The following is a 23,621-nucleotide window of genomic DNA, read 5'->3' as shown; positions in this document are numbered from 1 at the left end:
AAACAAACAAAAAGTCGCCAGACATGATTTTTTAGTTAAGACTATATTCTGAAAGAGCAGACTTTAAGCTTTAAAATTATGTATAACTCAAATCAAATGGACTCTCCTAACCTATCTAAATATTGGAAAGAAAGCACAAACTCAGGAAAAGCGTGAACTGAGAAAAGAGGCTCTGAAGTACAGTGTCTATTCAAGTGCTTAATCTTAATACCAAACCGTGCTGGCTGTGTGATGAATGGGACAAAAAACAGGAAGTAAACCACCAGAGTAACAACAATGAAGGGATTATCAGATTAAACTGAAATTAAGCAGGCCTCATTAACACATTCTGTCCATAATTAATGCCAACTTTCAAATCAGTAGCCCTATCCTTTCAAAAGTTATTAGAGTTGAAAGTGAAGAGTGTGGACAAGGTTTTTTTCAGAAATGAAAAAGGGATTCTAAAGACACACCTAATCACACTATTCTACCAAAAATGTTCGAGATAAACTGCTAAAAAACACACTCTCCTGCCCGTTTTATGGTACCAAATTTAAGCATAATGTAAAAGAAGACCTGCTCTTTCAGAAAATATGAAAAAGTCAAGTTCAGCAAGGTTGACCCATTTCACTTACATCTATAGTTGTATTTTCAGTCCTCACGCAAATTCAGTGTGTGCTACTTTATGTTCGTTTTGAGGTGCACGGTCACAATTGCAGAGTATTGGTGTAGATTTAGCAGTCAACCTTGTCATAAACCAAACTGCAGATGTACGTCAGACAGTCATTTATTTACAGTATCTTAGGTGAATCGCATAAAAGGCTGGATACAATATGTTTTAAGACTTACCGCTTCTGCAAGAAATATGATATTTAGTATGTACTTCATAGACTCTAAAATTCTGCTGTTTTCAAGTCTTCTCCTAGACAGCATTCATGGTTGTCACATTTTCCTATTTAAATTTTCTCTACCTTCAATCTCAGAGATAATGTATGTACTTGAAAGTCAGGTGTATAGAAAATCAAATACTCAAGCAGGTTAATTATGTATAGCTCCCTCTATAAGTGACATTGATGATACAGAATTCTGTGTGAATCTGTAAGTCTTCTCTCAGTAAGCTGAATTCAATTGAGACCTTTTGTATCATCTCCAGTTGGTAAACTCCAAATAACTCGCACATCCTAGAATTGAGAGTCAAAAAATTCGGTATGAATTCTGTCTGTTCAACAGAGAACCAAAGAGAATATCTTGAAACACTTACTCTTGTATTTACATCTCTATCAGACATCCTGCAATATTTCTCTATGATGCAAAAATAAGAACTTTTTCTTAATATATGTCACATTGCATTTATTTATTTGTTTTTAAGCAAACATGGGTAAGACACAAAACCAAACAATGCGGAGCTTCATTAAAGGGATATTCCAGACGATTTTCATAATTTCACATCATGTAGTACATAAATCGACAACTCCATGTATAGATTTGTGGAATTTACTGTGGTTCTCGAGCAGAGAAACAATGCTTTGAAAAACCTTACACAAATTACACTGAACAAGGATGATGACATACAGAGGTTCACATATTTCAGAAATGTAGCAGTGTAATTCCATTACAATACTGCTTGCTTGCGAGTTCACCTGTGTATAATCTATGCATGCCTTCTTCTTTTGTTCTGCTTCTTGAGCCCCAACTCATGCATTCTTATGGTGACTCTGCCATGTCATCATCCTTGTTCATTGCAATTTGTTTTAAATTTTGAAAATATTCTAATTTTTCATCCCAATCATCACAAATTCTGAAACTCTGTCCTCTGTATAACTAATTTATAGTTGTTCAAATGTAAAAATCTGAAAATTATCCGGAGGTCTCCTTTAATTCTCCATCATAAGGCATAGGTCAGCAATAGAATGCAACACTTTATTTGGTTCAGTTCATTGTTAATACATATAAACGATGATTGTTTAATCACACTGAATGCAAAAAAAGAACCAAAAAAAAAAAAAGAACCAAAAAAACATCGGCTGAGAACCATAAGGGCATTATCATATATATATGTAGGACTATATACATGTATATATATATATATATATATATATATATGTATATATATATATATATATTTTTTTTTTTTTTTTTTTTTTTTTTGGGGGGGGGGGGGAGGGTATTGAGTTATTGGTATCATATTATAGAGCTTGATCTCCTCTACATTATGATGGCAATTTTGAATTATTTTCATTTTCAGAAGTTGTTAGAAATCAAAACTACAAGAGCGCTGTTTTATCCAATATTTGCAAAAATGGTTACAAATCACCCCAGTCTTGATGAAATAAACTTTTTATTTCATGTAAATTGATTTTTGTTTTTATTTTCACTCAAATTTCAGAATGCAATAGCACCTTTCTGGTTCTCAGCTGACAAAATGTAGACAAAAGAGCCATCCTGTTGGACTCAGTTGGACTCTTCTGGTGCCAGAAGAGAAAGGGGGGGGGGGGGAAAGAGAGGTGGTACTCAAAAAGTGTCAATTCTTCCAAAGTGAAAGGGGAAGAGAGGTGGTACTCAAAAAGTGTCAATTCTTCCAAAGTGAAAGTGACAGCTCATTTGGTTGCCAAATCATGATGTGTCTGTCATGATTGCAGCAAGTCATTTGACTAATGCATCGGTATTGTGCCCTTATGGAGACAAGCTGGGGGAAAATTCATGTTTCATGTACATGCATTTCACATCAATTGCTGTTAGATGAGGTAATGCTTTATTGTTTGGTTTTGTTTGTTTGTTTTTTAACAAGAGAAAGCCCTTGTTTTAAAGAAAGGGCACATTAGCAATCACAAAGGATGTAGCGAGCAATTTGCCCGTTGGGGTTCTGCAGGAATTTCAATCACCTCTGTTCATGTAATTTTCATCACTGCTCTTTACAGATTAATGCTGTGTAATCATCACTTAGAACTTTGATGCAAAAAGCAAACAAACAAACAAACAAACGACAAACAAAAAAATATCAGGAAGATTAGGTTTGACCTTTTCTCTTTTTAACTGTGATCTCCCTGTGAAGGTAAAGTGCAGGGTGCTTGTTACCTCAGGATCAAAGGGTTAATTGCCACATTGATTTAGGACCACCAGTTTAGGTCCTTTTGTCCATGGATTCCCATTAAGACTGCCCATGGACAATGGTGTTTTGCACTACTTTGCTATCAATGCTTTGAATCTAGCTGTTTAAGGCTTGTCTGACTGAGCAACGGACATCACAAAAAAACTTGAATCCAGGTGTTGTAAGTTGTAAGAGATGAACGCAGTTCAGTTGACGTCTGCATGGTTATGAGGGGCTTTACTGCTTGGTCAAAAAAAAGTGTTTTAAGCATCAATCAGAGCCCTGTTTCACTAAAATGGGAACTATTTGTCTATTAATTTTAATAGCTAAACAGTGAACCCACAATTGGAACAGATTCAGATCAGGGTCCCATTTCATAAAACTTGTCATCAGTGACAAGTTGTCATAGATGTGACAAGCTACTGAAATCCTTGCATCTGATTGGCTGAGAGCAAATTTGTCACAGAAATGTGGCAGTTGTCACTGATAACAAGTTTTATGAAACGGGCCCCAGATCTAGTTTGGGATGATACATAGATATTCATGATGCATTCTAGAATGTGTCATTGTGAGCACAGGATATTGTTTCCAAATTGTCCCGGCCTTAGATCAGTCAAATAAAACTTGGGGATGATTTTAGAGCTTAGTGAAACAGCCCCCAGGTCTCATGTTCAGGAAAACATTTTGAACTTTCAACCTATTACATGCAATGGGATAATTTCTTTGCAGAGAGTAGCTCTGGGTATAGACAATATCTTATTTACTGGGACACACATAGATTCTATAGTCATTATGACATAATCATCATTTGCATCAACTGTTGATCAGCTTTGGATAGGAAAAAACAGATCTAATGATGCTTTGTCCATAAGGGGAAAGCTGATGTAGAGACAGAATCAAATTAATGTACCGACACCTTTCGTGTCAGTAAAAATGGAGCTTGATTGTATTTCAATGATGAAAACTGAATTATAGATCAGTGTAATTTGGCAAAAGTGACATCATATCATGATCAGCTTTTCTGTTCTATCTGTCTACAGAGGAAGTCTACAAAGTAAAAGTTGTTATTACCTAACCAAATTTCTCCAGAGTTGCCATTAAAGAGACATAAAGTTGCTAGGGCAGGAGTGCTAGTCAGAATTATAGTATCCTCATGGTCTTTGAGTCTTACAATTGCTCTCCGATTTCCTTTTAAAAAAAATATGTATGTTGTGAACTTTTCTAGGTGCACTGTTTTCTTTTAACCACATTCTTTTTGTTTCATGTTTTCCTTTAATACATGGTATACAGTCAGTCAACTTTAGCATGGATGCCAGCTTATAGTAAGACTTTTAGAGTGATGTTGGAAGAGAAGTTTCTGGTAATATGGCTTTTAGAGTGATACTGGTAGAGAAGTTTCAGGTAATAAGGCTTTGAGAGTGACATTTTGTGGAGAAGTTTGGTGGAAATGTCAGGCAAAATGTGAAGGCTGACTCCTTTCTCTGTGTAAACTACATGAGGTCTTCCCAAGGATGTGTCCACATGTTTTTCTCATTTCTGTCCATTACGCTAATGCCGCAATTATGACTGACAGGGAATGTTAATGCATCACAAATAGACTTAACATTATATCAACTTCCAAACGATTAAATTGTAGTCAACTCTCAAGTGCTTCTGTGCCAATGATTAGACTCTGTTTTCTTTTTGTTTTGTTTTGTTTATTGCTTTACACCATTTGACCAGTTACCAAGTATGTTACCAATGACACAAATTGAGTTGCAACCTTTATGTGACATTTCCGAAAAAAAGAGGAATTGTTCCTGTCAAGAAGACTTGAGAATGACTTGATATTAGGAGAAAAAGAAAATGACAGAATATGTGAGAAAAAAAAAATGTTGATGGAATAAAGAGGAAAAAATTATTTCAGTACTTTCCCTATTCTTTTTCTTACCAGCTACAAGAACAGATGATCATGAAAAGTACTTTTTTCGTAAAATCTTGTAATGCAGAATTAGATTCCTTCTGAAGGCAGCTGTTATTTTAAACTCGTTTAGATTCTATTCTATTCTATTTTATTCAATTCAATGCAATTCAATTCAATTCAGTTCAGTTCTATTCTATTCTATTCTATTCTATTCTATTCTATTCTATACTATTCTATTCTATTCTATTCTATTCTATTCTATTCTATTCTATTCTATTCTATTCTATTCTATTCTATTCTATTCTATTCTATTCTATTCTATTCTATTCTATTCTATTCTATTCTGTTCTATTCTTTTTATTTAAGTCAGTGCATTTTAGCTTTTCCTTGTTTATATCTTCATTGTATTTATTAACTCTTGAAAAGCTAATCCTACATTTACTTTTTCTGACAATGTTATAAGCATATTCCTACTTCTTGTAATAATTTTATCTGACATCAATGTTGTAATTTGGTCAACGTCAAAGGCAGTGGAATGTGATTTAATAAGCAAGCCATTAGTTTCAGCATGGAAGTGTCATTGTTTCAATCAGCTCAGTGTGGTTAGGAAATTAGGCAGGTGTTTGATGAAAGCATGCGATGTTTTACACGGAAACAGTGTCATCCTTTAATGTGGTGATTTGAGTAATGAGTTTCAGAGTCCTACAAATTGTTATCTATTACTCATACTCTTTCACCCAGTGGAAATTATGCTGACGATCAGTATTTAGGGGTTGCATCTACCGAAAAAGTGCAATGTAACAGTCATATTCAATTGAGAATAAATTCAGTCATGTACATTTTTAATCGCTGTGTGTGAATAGAGGTACGTTTATCACTGTTCCGTTATTGCAGATGTGCGTCTGAGGCTTTTGAAAAACAGCAAATTTGAAATATTTGCATTTTCATTCTTCCCCCCCCCCCTCTCTGCTAAGTTCATTTACAGTAATAATTTGCAAGGACACATTCCCAAGGTGCCTGTAATGAAATATGTATATACAAATTACAGTGAAACAGGTTACTAAAAATCCACATAAGTAGTTTAAATCCGGTCCCATGAATTAGGCAGTTATTGCAAACATGCGCATTCAATAATGAACACACAATGACACAGGTAACCTGTGCATGGTATGCACAGTTTACTTGATGTAAATCATACATGTAAATTTCATTGAAACGACCTTAGTTAATTTGGCCCATTTTTTTTCTCATGTTTGTATTAAGTTCATAAGTTTATTCCATATCAGGCACGCTTTATAGACCTCAGCCAGTGTACGTTCAGATTGGGGTCAGGGAGATAATTCATGAAGACGGTATTATCCTCTGAATGATTTACCATTGAAGTGTTCTCATTACAGTATCATATTTGTAGCAGCGGAAGATTTCTCTAAAATAGGGAGGGGGCCGGAAGGTAGCCATGTAGACAAGGATAATGACGATTCATGAAAACTATCATACTCCAAGACTGCTAGCACAGATCTACGCCCACCTATAGCCTTCTCATCTAGGACAGCTTCCTGACTTGTATTGTGTGACTTGACCGCTTCAATAAACTGGCCCTTTCTTCCTCCATTGAATCACGTTCTACATTAACAGCAAGATGAAATGCATTCAAAATATTTCTAAGCAGCTTATCAAAAGGCAGAGTAAGCTACTTATGCACGAAAGTGCGTAGGCCTGTTAGGGCTATCATATATGATGCATCAATGAAGACTGCCCTCTCTGGTAAGAATAGTGGCAGACCCCAACCCCTGAGCTGTTCCCTTTGAATAAATATTTCCATCTGAAGTTTATTACCTGTAAATATTTCCCCACAGACCTGTTTGCATTTTAAAAAAGAGTAATCAAATGCTCCTTAGCTATAGAAAGGATTCAGTGTGTTTTGTACGTGATGCCCTCGTAGACTAACTTGTTTCACGTATCAGTTACAATATTTTTGAAGAAGATTGTTGTGCTTAACCCATTGAGGATGAATCCCGAGTATACTTGGGCAGGTGTCTATGGTGAATGTGTGTTGTAGCAAAATGAGCCCATTTTCAATGGGTTAAATGCTACTCAGAGGTCATTTTTAGTAGTTGTATCATTTCAGATATAAACCTAAAATGAATTAAGTCCTCAAGAAGCATGTTCAACCCCCAAATGGTGCACACTTTGTGTGAAGGAATTCACCCTCATCAATAACTACATTGTACTTGCTACTTTTTTTTTTAGCTGTTGATTTAAAGTAAGTTGTTTTCTTGTTTAAACACTTTCCTTCAATGTATATGATTATCTTTGTTTCACCAAGGGAATTCTTGTAAAATCCTTTGAAAAATCATTTTACAAGTAAAAGACCTGAAAAAAGTTGTCAAAAGGTATTACGTTGTGTAAATGACAAATTATGTGTCTCCATATACCCCTGTATCTGTACACTGTATACAGCCTTGAAGGCTAACATAAAAATTGAGTTGATGTGAGGTTGCTTGTACTATTATATAATTTGCTTCAAATTGCTTTTGCAATTGTTCAAACATACCAACTATTTCATATTTCTGTCTGTGTTGTACAGTAAGTTTATCTGTTTTATCATACAAAAAGCTATTACCTTCACAAATTTCAGCCCCAATTATTCTTTTCTTTCTGCCAAGATATAGATATTTATTTGTTTATATTTATTTTTTACTTTTAGCTTCTTGCATCAAATTCATTTGACTGGTGTTTCATCATATGGCTTTATCGTCTAAGGGATTATTGTATTGTTTTCTATTTGTGAGGAAACTTACATGACACAGAGCACTGACCATTACCACAGTCTGTGTCAACAATGGCAATGACCCCACAACATGAATTTTTCTTGACACATCCTTGTGAGTTAGCCCCCATTTTACCATCCTTCTGCTGAATGGACAGACACATTTCTTCTGAAGTGGTGCATTACAGAATTACGGAGAATTCATGGTGTGATCTCAAACATTGAGTACAATGCACTTTCTTTATCAAACCCAAAAGAAGAAGAAGAAGAAGAAGAAGAAGAGGTTTTCTCTGTCCCAAAGCAAGTACCTAGTACTTAAAGTTTAGATCTTTCATTCAAAAGTAAAGGTTGTTGACCCCAGTCCCAGTATCATATGGGCTTTGTGATTGACTTGTATGTCTGGTTACAGCTCGTTATTCCGAAGGTTCGTTTTTCAGAATTTCATTTTCGAATGAACAAATCTTCTGAGTAACGAACCTTCGGAATAACGCCACAAATGTTCGGATTAACGAATCCTTTTTCATTTTCGGATTAACGAATCCTTTTTCATTTTCGGATTAACGAACCTCTAGGTATAGGGAATTTGCGTGTTTCGGATTAACGAACCTTCGGAATAACGAACCTTCGGAATATCAAACCTTCGGAATAACGAACAGCACCCGTATGTCTGACTGGTAGGTCCTGACTTCAGGCCCTTGGTGTGGGTGCTGGAAATGTGCCATGGGCCCCATATGTGCCATGGGCACCGTATGTCCCATGGGCCCTTTCTATATCAAACATTAACAATTGATTGCCAATCTTCTATTCATGATTAGCCAGTGAAGACTGATGATAGAATAGGAATAGGAATAGTGAGCTTAAATGAGCAAATTGATGAAGAAGTGTTGTATTCAGTGTTATTATCATGTAATGTACGTCTGCCACCTTATCTTGTTTCTTTGAATATCTCTCTGTCTCTCAGGATAAAGGTCAACGACCAGATCATTGAGGTGGATGGAAAGAGTCTCGTCGGAGTGAGCCAATCGTATGCAGCCATGGTACTCAAGAACACCAAAGGAAAAGTCAGGTGAGTTTGCAGATAAAGTCACATGACTAGTTCCCCACCCCCTTGTTCCATCGCTCATCGTCCATTAGGAGCAGAACTCAGTCTCCGGGGAGCGTTGGTATCGCTGATGCAATTCCTGATATACCCTGACTCCTCCATCAGTTTTGATGGATATTGGGAGATTATTAGGGACATGTTTTTGCACCGCTCAGCAAAATCATAAGCAATCGTAAAAAAGAAAGGGGGTGTTGCAGTGGTTACGGGTAACAATGACCGTGAGACCGTTACCGTGGGAGAAGGGGTTGCTGACACCCAGCTGTCTGGTATAGTGCTCCAGTTCCTCTTTCTGGCTGATTGATTTTCACTCACATCGGGGAGGGGAGACTCACCGCCTTTGCTCACATTCAGGTTTTTTGCATGAAAGGATAAATGCAGTGTTCATCACCAAGAATGGAGTTTGGCAGCTGCCTGCCTGCTTTTTGTGACAGATCTGTTTAACAGCCATACAATCAAGTCCCCTGAGTTGACATAGCAATGTTTGATGGTAGAAGGTATACTGTATACGCAATATATTTTGTGGTTTTTTCAATTGATATGCAATTTTCATGAGTCCACTGATATTTTTAAAATGAAAAACTTGCAAAAACTATGGCCTTTCTTAACTTATATGTATGTGTTGTATGATTTCTCCAAGATGGAAAATTTCTAATTTTTCTCCTGCAAAAGGTGGGAAAAAGTGAAGTTTTGTTTCAAATAAAGGTAATACTAATTCCCATTCCATCAATGAGGCTCTCAATCTTGAATTCAGCCGCTGTCATACAATTCCTCATAACTGTGACATGTTGAACTCAAAAAATATATCGTGTGTACAGTGACAGATTGGATTTTTTTTTCTTTTTTTTTTGGGGGGGGGGGAGCATTTTTCTTTTCATGATACATGTACAATAGTGTAAGATGTACCATGATATCAACATTAAACAGCGAGTACTTGACATTAGGGGCCGAGTTCTCATAATTGTGATAAGGGTAATGTGTAGCCAAGTATTTGTACCTGTTCATCATGCTAAGCTATCTAGAGCACCTTGTGAGTCACTGTCAAAACTGGTATATGGCATCTTCATGACTCCTGTTGCTAGGCAACTGCAATCTTCAAAGCTTAGTCATTAACCAACACGTCTAATGACACATATCTGGTACGTCTGTTGGCAAATCTGCTAGGTTCTTGAGGAAAGATGTACAAAAGAATGATAATAATTGTCTCGGCAGACGGCAGTTTGTTTTGGATGTGTGATTGATGACGGGTACACTCAAGTGTATTTAATCTTTGAAAGGTGAGAATCATCAGCAGATGACAAGTACAGCCCTCCTGGATCCCTGATTGACCAACATCTGTCATTGCTAACAATGCTCGACTCAGTTGTCACATTTTCGCCATCCTTTCCATACCATTCGGAGATAACAATGTGGAAAGCGTATAAACTTATAATATGCCAGACCAGACAATTTGGTTATATGTTCACATGTAGGTAAATGTGCCTTTTCCTCTTCTATGTTTTTCCTCAGTAGGTTTATATGCAGCATTGAGCCTGAATTCCAAGTGGTCTTCTTCTGGAAAGCAGTGATCTCAAAAGATTTAAAGCTACATTGATGCTTTTGTGAGGATAAGATCATTTAAAAGGGGTGATAGTAATTCTGATAAATGCTGTAAGCTACTAGTGATTTTTTTTTAATCCACTTACGTTCATTGTATATGGACATACATGTATATGACTGCATGCAAACCAGTCACTTGTCTTGAGTCATGTTTCATGGAGAAGCATTTCAGGACATTTGTCCAGAGTTCTATGATTGATATGTTTGCAATGTTAGCTTGTATTTTTCACATTGATATATTTTTGGTATGATGTCATACAGTTTTTAAGTTCTCATCAATATCCTGTTTGTAGGCAGTGCTGTATGGCATTGAGAAAGCATCCACCATAAGCCAAATAATTTAGTTACCAGGAATGATGAGGCAGCAACCAGCAGTGACACACTTTAAACTTGATGCAACTTGCCTTTAGCTTCCATAGAATGGATGACACAGGGCTGGTTGCCGTGGCAATGCTGATGCAGATTGGCTTGATGAGGAAACATGAGAAAGAAAAGGGGGGGGGGGCGGGGCAAGAGTTAGTTTGTTCTCCTATTGCCTCCAGATATTTGTCCCTTTTCCGGTTTTAACAAATCTCTGGTAAATGTTAAGTGTTGTGTTTGTGACACTTTGATGGAGTGATGCTATTAAACCCATACTAATATACCCATTAGGTAAAATCTTGGCGCCCTCTTTATTTCAAGTACAGACAGTCCTGTCAAGTCTTGCTGAATCTGCAGTGAAAAAGGCTCCACAGAAAGTTAATTGTTTGTGTCCTGATAGAAGAATAAAAATCCTATGTGATTTTGGGATTATTTTCCCTTATCAAGATGTATGTAGCACATGAGTATCTCCATGAAAGCTCTTTTAAAGTTTTCCCTGATTTACATTTGTGAATGTTGGCAAACCTTATTAGGATACAACTAGAATATATTTTTCTAGTTTGTGGCCATTCTTCATTCTCTTATTATTCATCTTTTCTTTACTTCAATCCGTAATGACACAAGACTCCAATGTAGATCCAATATCACCTAATCCTCACTGTCCATTGTTATGTGATCAACATATCCAGTGGTTTATTCTCTTTGCTGATTCACATGGATGTCTTGAAACCAACAGACATTGAAAAGGGATTATGTAATCTTGTTAATCTGTTAATCCCCCTTGCATCACAATGACTTTTGCTTGGGGTTAATGTGTTAGGGGCATTCGGACTAGGCCATGAAAGACTAGAGGTTTGGACCAAAAAATCTGTGACTTTTTTAAAGACTCGATTGACCATTTTTTTTTTTGTTTCTTTGTTTCGGTTATCAGACTAATGTCCATTCACATTTGGCCTGTGAATATCACAAAGATTTTAGGTGTAGGAGTAGGATTTAGTCTAATGTACAAAAGCTTTAAAATGGAAAGTTGGGTTGGAGGGTATCATTCATGTTTTTCAGGGCTGAATAAGAAAGTAAGTTTTAATAAGCTGGATTTGTTGGACTTTAACAGTATGGGAAGGGAACATATCAGGCACAAACATATGAAGTAGGATTCAGAATTGGCGAGATGAGATTGAAATTAGTGATAAACCTGCAGATTGATGAAATATGCAGTTTGAAGAATTCAGTGAATGGTAATATAGACAAGGAGGAATTATCTCTGAAGGTCCTTTGCGTGTGGGAACAGGTTTATACTAAGGAGGTATTAGGCAAGCAGCTTGCCTAATATATAAATACCTCCTTGGTTATACCGTGCACTTAATAGGCCCGTTCCCAAACAACGAAAATCGAAATTACAATCGCGATCCAAATTTCGATTTTTTTTTTTCCGACCGTTCATATACAGGGAAAAATCGCACTTCGCAGCAAGGAAAGAACGCTCAGTGGCCAAATTGCGCATGCGCGAAACTTGCATGACCGAAGACTGACCCCGCGGTCCCAATAGAGTTTCGCGCAAAAATACCGATTTCCGAATCTCGATCACGCTCACACACACACACGACGCTTGGCAAAATAATCACGGTTTTTCTGAAAAATCGCACTAATAGTGCGAGTTGGATCGCGATCAGGATCGCGAAAATTAGTAAGATTTTTCTGTCCACACAGGAAAAAATTTCGAAATTTTGATCGTGATAAAATCAATTTTTAAATTTCACTTTTTCCCTTGTGTGTGAACGGGCCTACTGTATGGGTAATTGCCATAACTTTGAAGCAATGTGGTAGTGTGTGATCTTGTAAGTGGAATAAATACAGGGCCCTGTTGCATGAAAACCAGATCAAATATAAAACAGACAAACAACCATAAGTCTCTGAATGTTTGATTCTGATTGGCTGATACCTGAGTTATGTTTGATTTTTTTTTGTCCTTAATATGTTTGATTATATTTTTGTATGCAACAGGGCCCAGGTAAAACTGACCAAACTGGAATGAGAAAAAAAAAATATACAGAAGTGGACAATTTGTAAGCTATAATCTATTTTTTCCTCCCCGAGTTCATCTTGCTGTTTTCCACAAATTCATTGAGGGCTTCTTGGAAGTGTTTATGAGAAGATGATAGGAGAAAAGTAGGAGGATATGTGAGAAGTAATATCAATATCCTAACCCAGTGTAGGCTCTCTGTTTCTTAATGCCATTGTCATTGTGTGCCGATTGGCTGCTGATAGCAGTCAGAGAGTTAATTTGTTTCCAACTCCTTGATAGGTCAAGTCGCGCAGAACCGTTCTCCCCGTGATCTAATTATCGTCCCCGAATCATTTACCCTCTCACTACGCGGAGGATATTGCTGTGGTAGTTGAGGAAATCATTGATTACCAGGTTCTCTGCAAAAGAGTACCACACTCCGTTTAAGAATACGATGCTTCTGTATGATGCCAATAAGGATAGTAACATCGTTCAGGAGCATCAGCTTCTATGACAAGCAATACAAGTTAACCTTGGGTGGTGAAGTGATCATACCTCCTTTCTTTTCTTTAAATAAAATATTGAACTAAAATTAAGAGATGGAATAATAAGGCTCAAGGATGAGTTTATTATTACACGGAATTAAACACCTTCTCTTAAATTGGGAAATGAACTTTGAAAGCACTCTTTGTTAACCCACACATTGTCAAACCCAGTTCATAATTTTGAAATAGGACAAAATCACTCACTTCTATGAAACACTGAGACCCTTTGACAATTCTTTTTTTTTTGTTTGTTTCTTGTGTGGGTTAAACTTTCCTCATTTTGTTATTGTAATTTGAAAGAAATTTGATAATTACTCTCTCTTTGCCCACAATATCATGAATATCTTGACCTCTCACTGTTATGAAAATCTATGAATTCAGTTTTCTTATCCCTAATCTATAAAGCCTTTGACATTTTTCCAACAACTTCTTGTACACATTATAGGCCGTGTTCGTTAGTTGTTTTTAAGATTGTATGGGAAGAGTATGTCACATGCTATGCACAAATGGAATTTCATGTCTGCGCAGTCGTTATGGGAACGATTTACTAATGAGAATGAGTTCCTGGTAATGTGTCCATCATAAGCACACGTAATGATGCTGTTGACATATTATAGAGGTTGAATTACCTGGTATAAGTTCATTTGAACAGCCTATTGACGTCTGGTACATAGAGCATTTGAGCACTGTTCACATGGGAATGCATCTATTTCAAAGTGGCTGTATCACATTTCACTGTCTCCTCTCACATACTGTCACCCTGACATGTACATGTACCTCTCTCATTACCAAAAGCATCTTGTGTGTGTACAGTGTTAATGGCATTTTTGTTGTGCCGGTTGTGAGAGTGTTAATGGCACTTTTGCCTATTTTACCAGGCATATCATCCTTAATGGCATTTTTGGTCTACTTTGTGGGCACATCACATCATGAGGTGGAAAAGGACATTAATGCAGGACAACTGATGCAGGAATACTACCTTTTAGCTCCGAGGCTATGCCAATGTGAATTTCACTAAAGTTCTTTTTAACCACCTGCCATTTTCTCCACCCTGGCTTGCTTGCCCGAGGACGACTAATGAAATCTGAAGAATTCTGCAAGAACTTTGATTCTGATCTGTGAGGGTTACAAATTCCAAACTTTCCTATCCTACCATAGATATGAAAAAAAGAAAATCTTTTTTGAAACTGATTTTGAATATGTTGAAGAAAAGCTGTTGAAAAGTGACCGTAGTGAATATTTCATGATATATACATACATTCTTCACTCTCTCATCAAAGTGAACATTTTCCTTTAATTTAGTTTTCTGCAAGGAATCCTGGCTTTTGCCACAAGGCATTTTTTTTTTATTTACTCATTATTCTAGGGCTCATCTAACATCTAGGAAGAGTGAAATCAATGCAATATTTATTTTTGTGAGATTAAATGTAAACCAACTAACACAATATGTATGTGCATATAAATTGAAATTACATCTAATTTTCACATCCTTGCCAAAGTCTTGTTAAGCTGGCAAATCTTGGCAAAGGAGGATATGCTGTGATTATAAAAAAATAGGATTATTATCTTCACTGTCCCAAAGAAAAGGTAACTGCCATCTCACTATGTATTTGTGTTTGCTTATTTGTGTTAATTTGCTTATCCCGTAAGGCAGAATATCTTCCTAAGAATGTGTGATTTGCCCATGCAGGGTGAAGAAACGGTGAATATTAAAGGTGCATAGTCCCGGTAGTGTAGAGGGCGCTGTTGATGATACTGCTGATCACCGTTAGCAATGATACGAAGATTGCCGAAGTTGAGCTGTCATTAAGAGTAAAGCGCGTAGGTGTTGCTAGGTAACGTTGCCTTCGTTGTCTTCATTGTCTTCTCTGCGCATCACGCAGTCTGTAGTAATGCCAGGGTGCGCGCATATACCTATTGTGCTTCTTATTATGACATCGCAAAAGAAGTTTGCTAAAGCTGTCATCCCCCTCAGCCGAATCATGAGCCGAACTGTGATAGGACCACTGACTACAGTGGATCGGACTTCTTCGGACTCGGGGAAACGGGTCACAGCGTAAGCGCTAGAGAGAAGTCGATAGCGTTGGTCTCTATAGGAAATTTGCACCGTGCGCCCGTGTACACATTTGACTAAACCACCGGGACCATGTGCCTTTAATGGCATTATCATAATTTGTAACCCGGAATTGTAAGAAAAGGAAGACAGTTGAATTATTTACCGATATTCAGTCATCTAGTCATCCAGACATTACTATTTGGTCACTAAAATGTAACCTTAGTTACCAGTCTTCACCTCATCTCCCTTTAACTCAAAACAAAATATTTCCAATCCACTCTTGCAACAAAATAATGAGAACTTTTAGAATATGACATACAGCATACCGTACATGTATTTCCCCCAATGCCATTTTCTTTCAGTTAAATTTCGAAATATAGTTAAAGCTTACTCTCATACATTTATATATCAAAATTTGAATTTGATTTTGTTGCTGTTTCTATTTTCAGAGCTTAGGGTTCTCATTACTCTGTTATGATTTCAGCCCAGAGCTCCCGATACATAACCAAGATATTTTGATATGTTTAAATCATGTGAGTAATGATATTTCTGAAAGCTTATCTTTCCAATCATGCTCTCAACTCCAAACTCTGTAGAGGGTAATTTCAGTCTATAAAAAACATATGCCAAAACAAATCGCTATCAAGTTTTTATGAAGAAGAGCTTTTGAGCCTCAACTAGATTAAAACATCTAGTTCACGGTCTCCAAGTTCACGTTCTCTGAGAGTTGGAAATCACTTCCGAAAGCTTGTTTGTGGTCGTTTCTGATATCAGCCTTACATGAAAGGTCATCGTAGATGCTGAACCTAACTTGTACATTAACTGTGAGGTTGCCCAAAGATGCTCAAATATTTGCGGTGGGATTTTCAAAGGAGAGCCATCCTGTTTTTTCCAAAAAAAGATGATTTTTATCATTCATACAGTCAGATAATCAGTTGATCCAAATGACACATGACTAGTGTGTTCAATGTGGTATTGACTTTTCATTGCATGTTTGTGTTCTGACATTGTTCAATTCTTTATAAGTTTATGGGAAAGACTTCAAATTTTGACTTGCATTTCAAGCACATGAAGTATCAGAAGTAATTTCCAAACTGACACGAATGCAGTACACAAATTTATCACGTGTTCCATGTGCCGTATATTTGATGCAGAACTTTGTTTCAGTAAATTTCTGGTTGCTCGGAGAAATATTAGTATGTGCCAAATCAAATGTCAGACATTGAGAAGATATTGATAGAGCATGTGCAAGATTTGGGTGTTTTACTGAAATCTTCCTGAAATTTTATTTGACCGTTCAGAATTTTCTCCCATGAGTAAAATGCATTATTTTGATTCTGTCTTTATCTTATGAAATCACCTCTAGCTTGTTATTGTGTCAAATATTGCTGATTTGTGAACTTGTTATTTTATTTTATTAGCAATTCTTTGCATGTGATATTATTTTCTATGCATGTTACCAATATCTCTCTATAAATGCACCTACTGTATCTTACAACAACAAAAAAGCAAGTTTTGAGAATTAACAGCATTTAGTTTATTTGGTTCCTATTGGTGGGTGCCTTTACATTGGAAATGCATTTCTTTTAATAGGAAGGAAGTAGAGATTCAGGTTTCCTATGTCTAAAAAAAAAGTTACGTCAACTTGTTTTGATCAGTTCATTCTTGAGAGCAAAGTGATTTTACACTAAATGAAAATTGATAGATTTTATCAAAACTTTCCCTCTTTTTTCCATGTACCTCAGCATCATAAATAATTTTGTCTTTCTCAATTACTCCGAGAGATGACAAATAACTTCCTCTGGATTATATGTTGATCCTGTCTAGGCTCTGTACGTAACAGTCTGACAATATGATGGCATCACTGAATATGACTTTATCCCAGTGATTCTGATCCGTGGCTCTTGATCCATTAAACCTAATCTTTCCCTTCAATAGGAAGGTCATTCTTGCCTTGTTCCCCTTGAGTCTGTACCATGAGTGATAAAGGGTCATATCTTACCAAAATAAGATTATCTGAAGGGGGGTATTATGAGAGATCCCAAATTAAAGCTCCTGCTCTAATTCAGTGACAGCATATAGGATATGATTATAAACATGTGCAACCATCAAGCATGGTTTAACTTTGATAGAAAGGCGTGATTCCACGACACTTGTTATCTGTCCGTCAGCTGTCACACTCTCAATTGAACCAGAGCTTGGTTTAGCTGACAGAAACCCCAACTTTCCTTGAGTATTGCCCACACAACAAATTTTGTTGCAACAAGGACAATTTTTTTTTAAGGTTACAGGGAGGGGGGGGGGGAACAGCATCTAGTTGGTCAAAGCTGCTACCTTGCGATAAAAGGCCATCACATGTTAGGATGCCCTTGATTACATAATTGCTACCCTAATTGGCACCCTCTACAGGGACACGGTGATACCATTAGAGTGTACATCCCCCCATTTAAAAAGAGTCTTCCATCCCCTCTTTCTACTCCTCTGTCACGCCAATCATGATTTACGTTTACAGCATGACTCAATTATGTAATTGAGAGCACTTTGGAAGAATTAGGCAGCTATGTTGTTTTGAAATGTGTGCGTGGTATAAACCAGATGTCTTTGTTTTTCTTTCATGTTAAACCAAGGTATTTCATTTTTTCTGATCTTCAAATTTGGCAGTATAGGAAATAGTTTGCAGATATGTAAAAATTATATTGATGATAATGATGATATAAACATGATGATAGTAATAATACTATTATTCTAATGTTGATAACAGTAGTATTAAAATGATGATATTAAGATCATGATTAAGTGATGGATCAGAAGAATTGATGGCAGAATTGAGACTTGTTTGATGTCATATGAAAATAGTAGTGGAGTTTAGAGTCATTGAATGCAAATGAGGCTTGTTCATTAAAGTGAAGACATGCAATGCTGTTGTAAAATTGTATTCATTCATTCATTCATTCATTCATTCATTCATTCATTCATTCATTCATTCATTCATCAGTTATCATATAGTCAGCAAATGAAAAACCATACAACCTGGATGATTGCTTGTGATTCAAAGGTTTAAGATGAAATTCCATCAGACATCTTAGAGCTTTTCCTAATATTTGACAATCAAACATAAAAATGTGATAAACTGTTTCATTGCTACCCTCCATAATCTATGAATGTAAAATGCCCTTCTTTTCTCAACATAGATGAAGAGAAACTGTATTTTCCAAAGGAAGTGTAGCCATTAATGTTTGAGATCTTCTCTTTTGTGTGTGTGTGTGTGTGACAAATGCATGTTTAGTTTCATTGAAAAAGAGAATTATATTTTATGTAAAACCCAACTTTCAGTGGCCATTATGCCATTGATTGTTTGTCTTGATGTGGTAGGATGGTATGTTTGGCATTCCAAAGGTCTGAGCAGAAATTTGAAATACACTTCTACTTCCTTGTGCAGAAGATGTGAGAATTAAAATGTAATGTAGCCTACTTGATATGGAAATGAGACACTCTGTACTGTGGCTGAAAGTTTATTGGTAGACAAAGTTTTGTTGATATCACAATTGCATTCAAAGTGGCTACTTACCTTGTTTGAGAGTTTTCATATCTAGATGGTTAGACTTCTGCCACCAGCCTGCTTGTTGATGCTGCTCATATCCTGAGAAAAATTGTTTTGGGTTAGCTTTAGTAGTTGGGGACATGCACAGGCAATTACATGTTTTTCAGCTGACAAATTAAATTGTGTTTTGTGTGTTTGTTATCATCAGTGCACCAGCTTAGTAAAGTGCAGTGCAGTTCTATTTCTTCAAAGTTCTTGAAATTGGTTCTTGAAATTGATTGTTGGTCCTGTTTGAGATTCCTCATAGAGGGCTCCATCTGCCCACCGGGATGAACTTTATGACTGGTCTCCTGAACTTTACTAATTTGCAGAGTGGTTAGTCAGAGGACCACGCACTTGAGGGTGGCTAAGGCGCAATCCTCAAATTAACTCCTTGTACTTCCTCTTCTGATTTTACGCGGTCTTTTGCCATTTAGCAGTTGTTGGCATCATGGGGGTGTGTGGAAGATAGAGAGAGAGAGAGAGGGGGGGGGGATGGGGGAGAGAGAGGGGACAGGGAGAAAGAAGAAGAAGAAGAGAAAAAATGAGTAAATATTTCAGCCATTTCTCCCCTCCGTATCAACACGGGATAGTGATTCACAAAGGATGTGGCGTTACCCCTCCGTGGGAATCCTCTCACCTCCTCTAAAATCTGGAAGTCTTTGATGAAAGAACTACCCACTCTGCCGGAATTTCTATTCTCGGCAAGTTGCGGGACTGCCGCGGAGCTGCTGATCCGAGGGGCTTACCCGCGATGATGGTCATTAAGTTCGGGGGCCAAACCACCTTCCGCTCCCGTACCCAGCTGCTCGACTTTCGGACCCATTCCGTACAGCTAACCTCATGGCGGTTTGGATGAACCATATGCGTCACATGCATTTGCCAGGCGGTGTCAAGTTGGTTACTTCTGCAAAGTTGGGACAGGACAGATGTGGCCTATATTTAGATGGAACTGTGTGAAGAATTTGTTCGTTACTGCTTGATACTCTTGTGTTTACGAAATGTTCAGAGCTAGTGCTGAAATTAGTAACAGTTGCTGTGTAAATATTTAGCTCCAGTTTAGGTTTCAAACTTGTGAGTATAGAGAAGAAGGTATTATTACTGCCTTTGAGTTTACTTTCATGTTCAGTTCAAGCCCAGATTGGAATCTCTTGCCATTATGTTACTGGGCATCCACCATTTTTTCTGACTGCTTCGTGTCAGATACTGACTTTGACTGCCCTGCCTGTGGCCTGCGGGGACTGTGTATTAAATTTGATCCTGTCATTAACCTGTCATTTCCTCAATGTGTGGTATGTGCAGACTTCGCAAGAAATCAAAACACGGGGCGAGGCGAGACGAGACGAGGACTCTGATTACATCACTTCGTCGTCAAACCCCCGGTCTGCAGGAACCAGTTGCTTGACCCAGAGCGGGCTGTTGGAAGGTGCAATGCAAAGTATGTGTCTTCTGCTGAAGACGTCGCGTGACGTGACTTCTCGCTTGATTGTGGCTTTTATTTTCGATTTGGCATGAGCCTGGAAACTTATTGCTCATAACTTTACGGAGTAAAAACGTTAAGTGGGATGGCTTGGATTTGAGTTTTTACTTTTTGTATGGGACCAAGGCCAACTGGTTTAGCTTTTGCCAGCACATGAAGCCATGCGATATTTTTATTTGTTGTAATTGGAGCTACGATGCAAGACTGGAAACATTTTGTTTCATGTATCACTTTCGTGGACGCCGTCTGTTAGACCGGAGTAGAGATGATTCGACTTGTTTATAGCACTTGTCTGTGTTGAGGAGTTTACTTTCTGGGCAGACAGACCCTATCTACTGTAATATCAGTGGTTCTGTGCAGAAAACTCCATTTGGAAGTTGTGACTTCAGAGGCCTGTGACAACGAACCAAGTATTATCCTGAGACTGCTCCAATGGCTGGCGTGGTTTGCAGCTATAACACCAGCTCCTATAGAGCAGGGTCGAGGTAAACCTAAAGACAGGAATACTTTTACTAAATAGGGGTTATCAATGGCTCCTACTTTTGTACATCCAATTTTGTCTTTTAAGTGTTTAACCTGGCAATTGTACTCAGCATCAGAAAGGTGCATGTTTATTCTCAGTACCTCTGGATAGGTCATTTTTCATACCAGCTTTGATAACCCTTTTATTCCCAACTCCTTTATTGACCCTTTTAATCTGCAGTACCCATTTGATGTGCCTCTTTCTAGAGCTTTTCATTTTGAATATCAGTTTCTATAACCCTTTCATTCCCAGCTATTTTGTAGACCCTTTTAATCTGCAGTACCCTTTAGGTAACCCTTTTATTCTCAGCACCTTGCTACACCTTTTCATTTTGCAAAATGGTTTGTATAACCCTTTCATTCCCACCTCTTTTGTAGAGCCTTTGATTTGGCAATACCCTTTAGATAACCCCTTTATTCTCAGTTCCTCTATACACCTTTTCATTTTGCACAACAGTTTCTATAACCCTTTCATTCTCAGATATTTTGTAGACCCTTTCAATCTGCAGTACCTATTTGATAAGCCTCTTATTCTCAGTTCCTATATACACCTTTTCATTTTGCAGAACAGTTTCTATAACCCTTTCATTCCCAGCTCTTTTGTAAACCTCTTCATTTGCTATTACCCTTTAGATAAGTGCGAGAACCCAAGGTCTCTTGTTTATTATGATTATGATTATGATTATTATTATGATTATTATTATTATTATTATTATTATTATTATTATTATTATTATTATTATTATTATTATTATTATTATTATTATTATTATTATTATTATTATTATTATCATTATTATCATTTTCATTATTATCATCATCATCATTATTACTAAAGAATTATTCATCTTTGGGAAATAACAATATGGTGGGGGGGGGGGGAACAAGCTCTCATAAACACCCAGATAACTGCTTCGTAGTGTCAGCCAGGGGGAACTACCCTAGCAGCTTGATAGACTGTCTGGATTTGTGGTCCAAAAACAACAAGCTGAAATTTCAAGGAAGTTTGTTTTTCACAGGGAGACAGACCTGTAGGAGGAAGCATGGCAATTTTGAATGAAAACAATCAGTAAACAAACAAACCCGCAGATAGAGTTATTTTGTTTTTTGCTTTTTTTTTTTATAGAGAGAGAGATAGAAAATTGGGATATATTACTAGTTGGGTTCACATAACATTTGTAATCTTCGAAGTCTTCAACTTGCACTGTAAAAGTGGATATTTTCGCACGACTAATTTTTTGCACTTGGCTAGTTAGGAACAGTTCCGCGTGTTTTTAATTCCGCGTAATCAAGATATCATGCACAGGAACATTATCATGGCCAGCAAAAATATTAGCATGCTCTTATTTTTGCGCTAGTTTCTGGTTGCATGAAATGCGTTGAAAGTTCAACACTGCGAAAATTTCCACTTGTACAGTATGATAATAGTTTGTAGATTTTTACTATGATGCATATCAGCAAGATGCCTAACCTTAACCCATTCCCTACAGGAACCTGGTGGCCTGTGTACTATTAGTCTATGGGGATTTCAGAATTCAGTATGGAACGGATTAAATATTGAATTTTCGAGTTAAAAGTCCCAATTAATGTTTAACCACAGACCAGAAGAAATACATACATGTACGTGCAGTGCTGGGATAAACCCTATTATGTGTGACAATACAGTAATGTAGAACACAACTCTGGAAGTTGATTTGGAAGCTGAGGGGGAATATAGGGTTTATTGAGAGGTCACCTCGTTTTGATTTTTTTTTTTTTTTAATATCATGCCCATGTATACGTTGCTGAACTACGAGTGTGCAACCCCAGGCTTGTAGAGAGAGCGTGTTAAACCCCAAGAAATTTTGTGGTTGTGATCTTTAAATAATCTTTAAAATTGGGAACTTTTGAGTGCATCTGCACGGGGCTGAACTATGAGCTATTCAAGCTAATCTTTAAGATTTAAAGGGGCTGTACAGTACTGGTTGAGGTGGGGATTCATGTTTTGAACATTCCTAAGTAAGTTAATGAGAAACCTCTTATGAAATATGAAAGAGCATGTAATTTTCAAGGATTCAACGTTTATTTGATGAAAATTGGTTTTCAAATGGCTGAGATATAAAAAAAAAAAAGCGGTAATGATAAAAGGCGACAGGCCACGCCTTTTATTAGGATCTCTTTGTTTCACCTTGTTTTTGGATACCTCAGCCATTTCAAAACCGATTTTCATCAAATAAACTATTGATACCCCTTAGAATTGCATGCTCTTTGACATCTCATAGAGTGGTTTCTGAATATCTTGCAAAACATTAAAAGCTAAATTCTCACCTCAACCAGAACTGTACACACCCTTTAAGATCAGTATATGTTCTATGAACCTTCGACTATTTATTAAGATAAGGAACATCCTGTGAACAACTAATTAGAGAGTAATATTCCATTGAACTCAAACAAAGGCTGGAATTCACAAAGATAGTTTGGATTCAATTCATTGATTATGCAAATTACAGGTGCATAAATGTGCTTTACAAATCATATAAAATAAAGAGATATAATACTACAGATTGCATCCTGACACACACATGCATATATGCAAGGAATAGTCATATAGTGTTTGTTGTACATCATGGGCTGAATGTAAATCATTAACCCAGTTGAG

The 23,621-nt window shown here is 37.0% G+C and overlaps 1 protein-coding gene across 1 annotated transcript in view; it reads left to right on the top strand.

The window, feature by feature from the left end:
* Nucleotides 1-23,621, top strand: part of LOC140245447 (uncharacterized) — a 302,226-nt gene that overhangs the window by 218,611 nt on the left and 59,994 nt on the right. Inside the window, exon 6 of the mRNA XM_072325026.1 lies at nucleotides 8,702-8,806. Coding sequence (XP_072181127.1) covers nucleotides 8,702-8,806 — 105 coding nt within the window. The remainder of the gene's footprint in view (nucleotides 1-8,701; nucleotides 8,807-23,621) is intronic.

Source organism: Diadema setosum, chromosome 22 (assembly GCF_964275005.1).
Source record: "Diadema setosum chromosome 22, eeDiaSeto1, whole genome shotgun sequence".
Taxonomy (NCBI): Eukaryota; Metazoa; Echinodermata; class Echinoidea; order Diadematoida; family Diadematidae; genus Diadema; species Diadema setosum.
The sequence above is the reverse complement of the archived record's forward strand: the minus strand, read 5'-3'. Positions and strand labels throughout refer to the sequence as shown.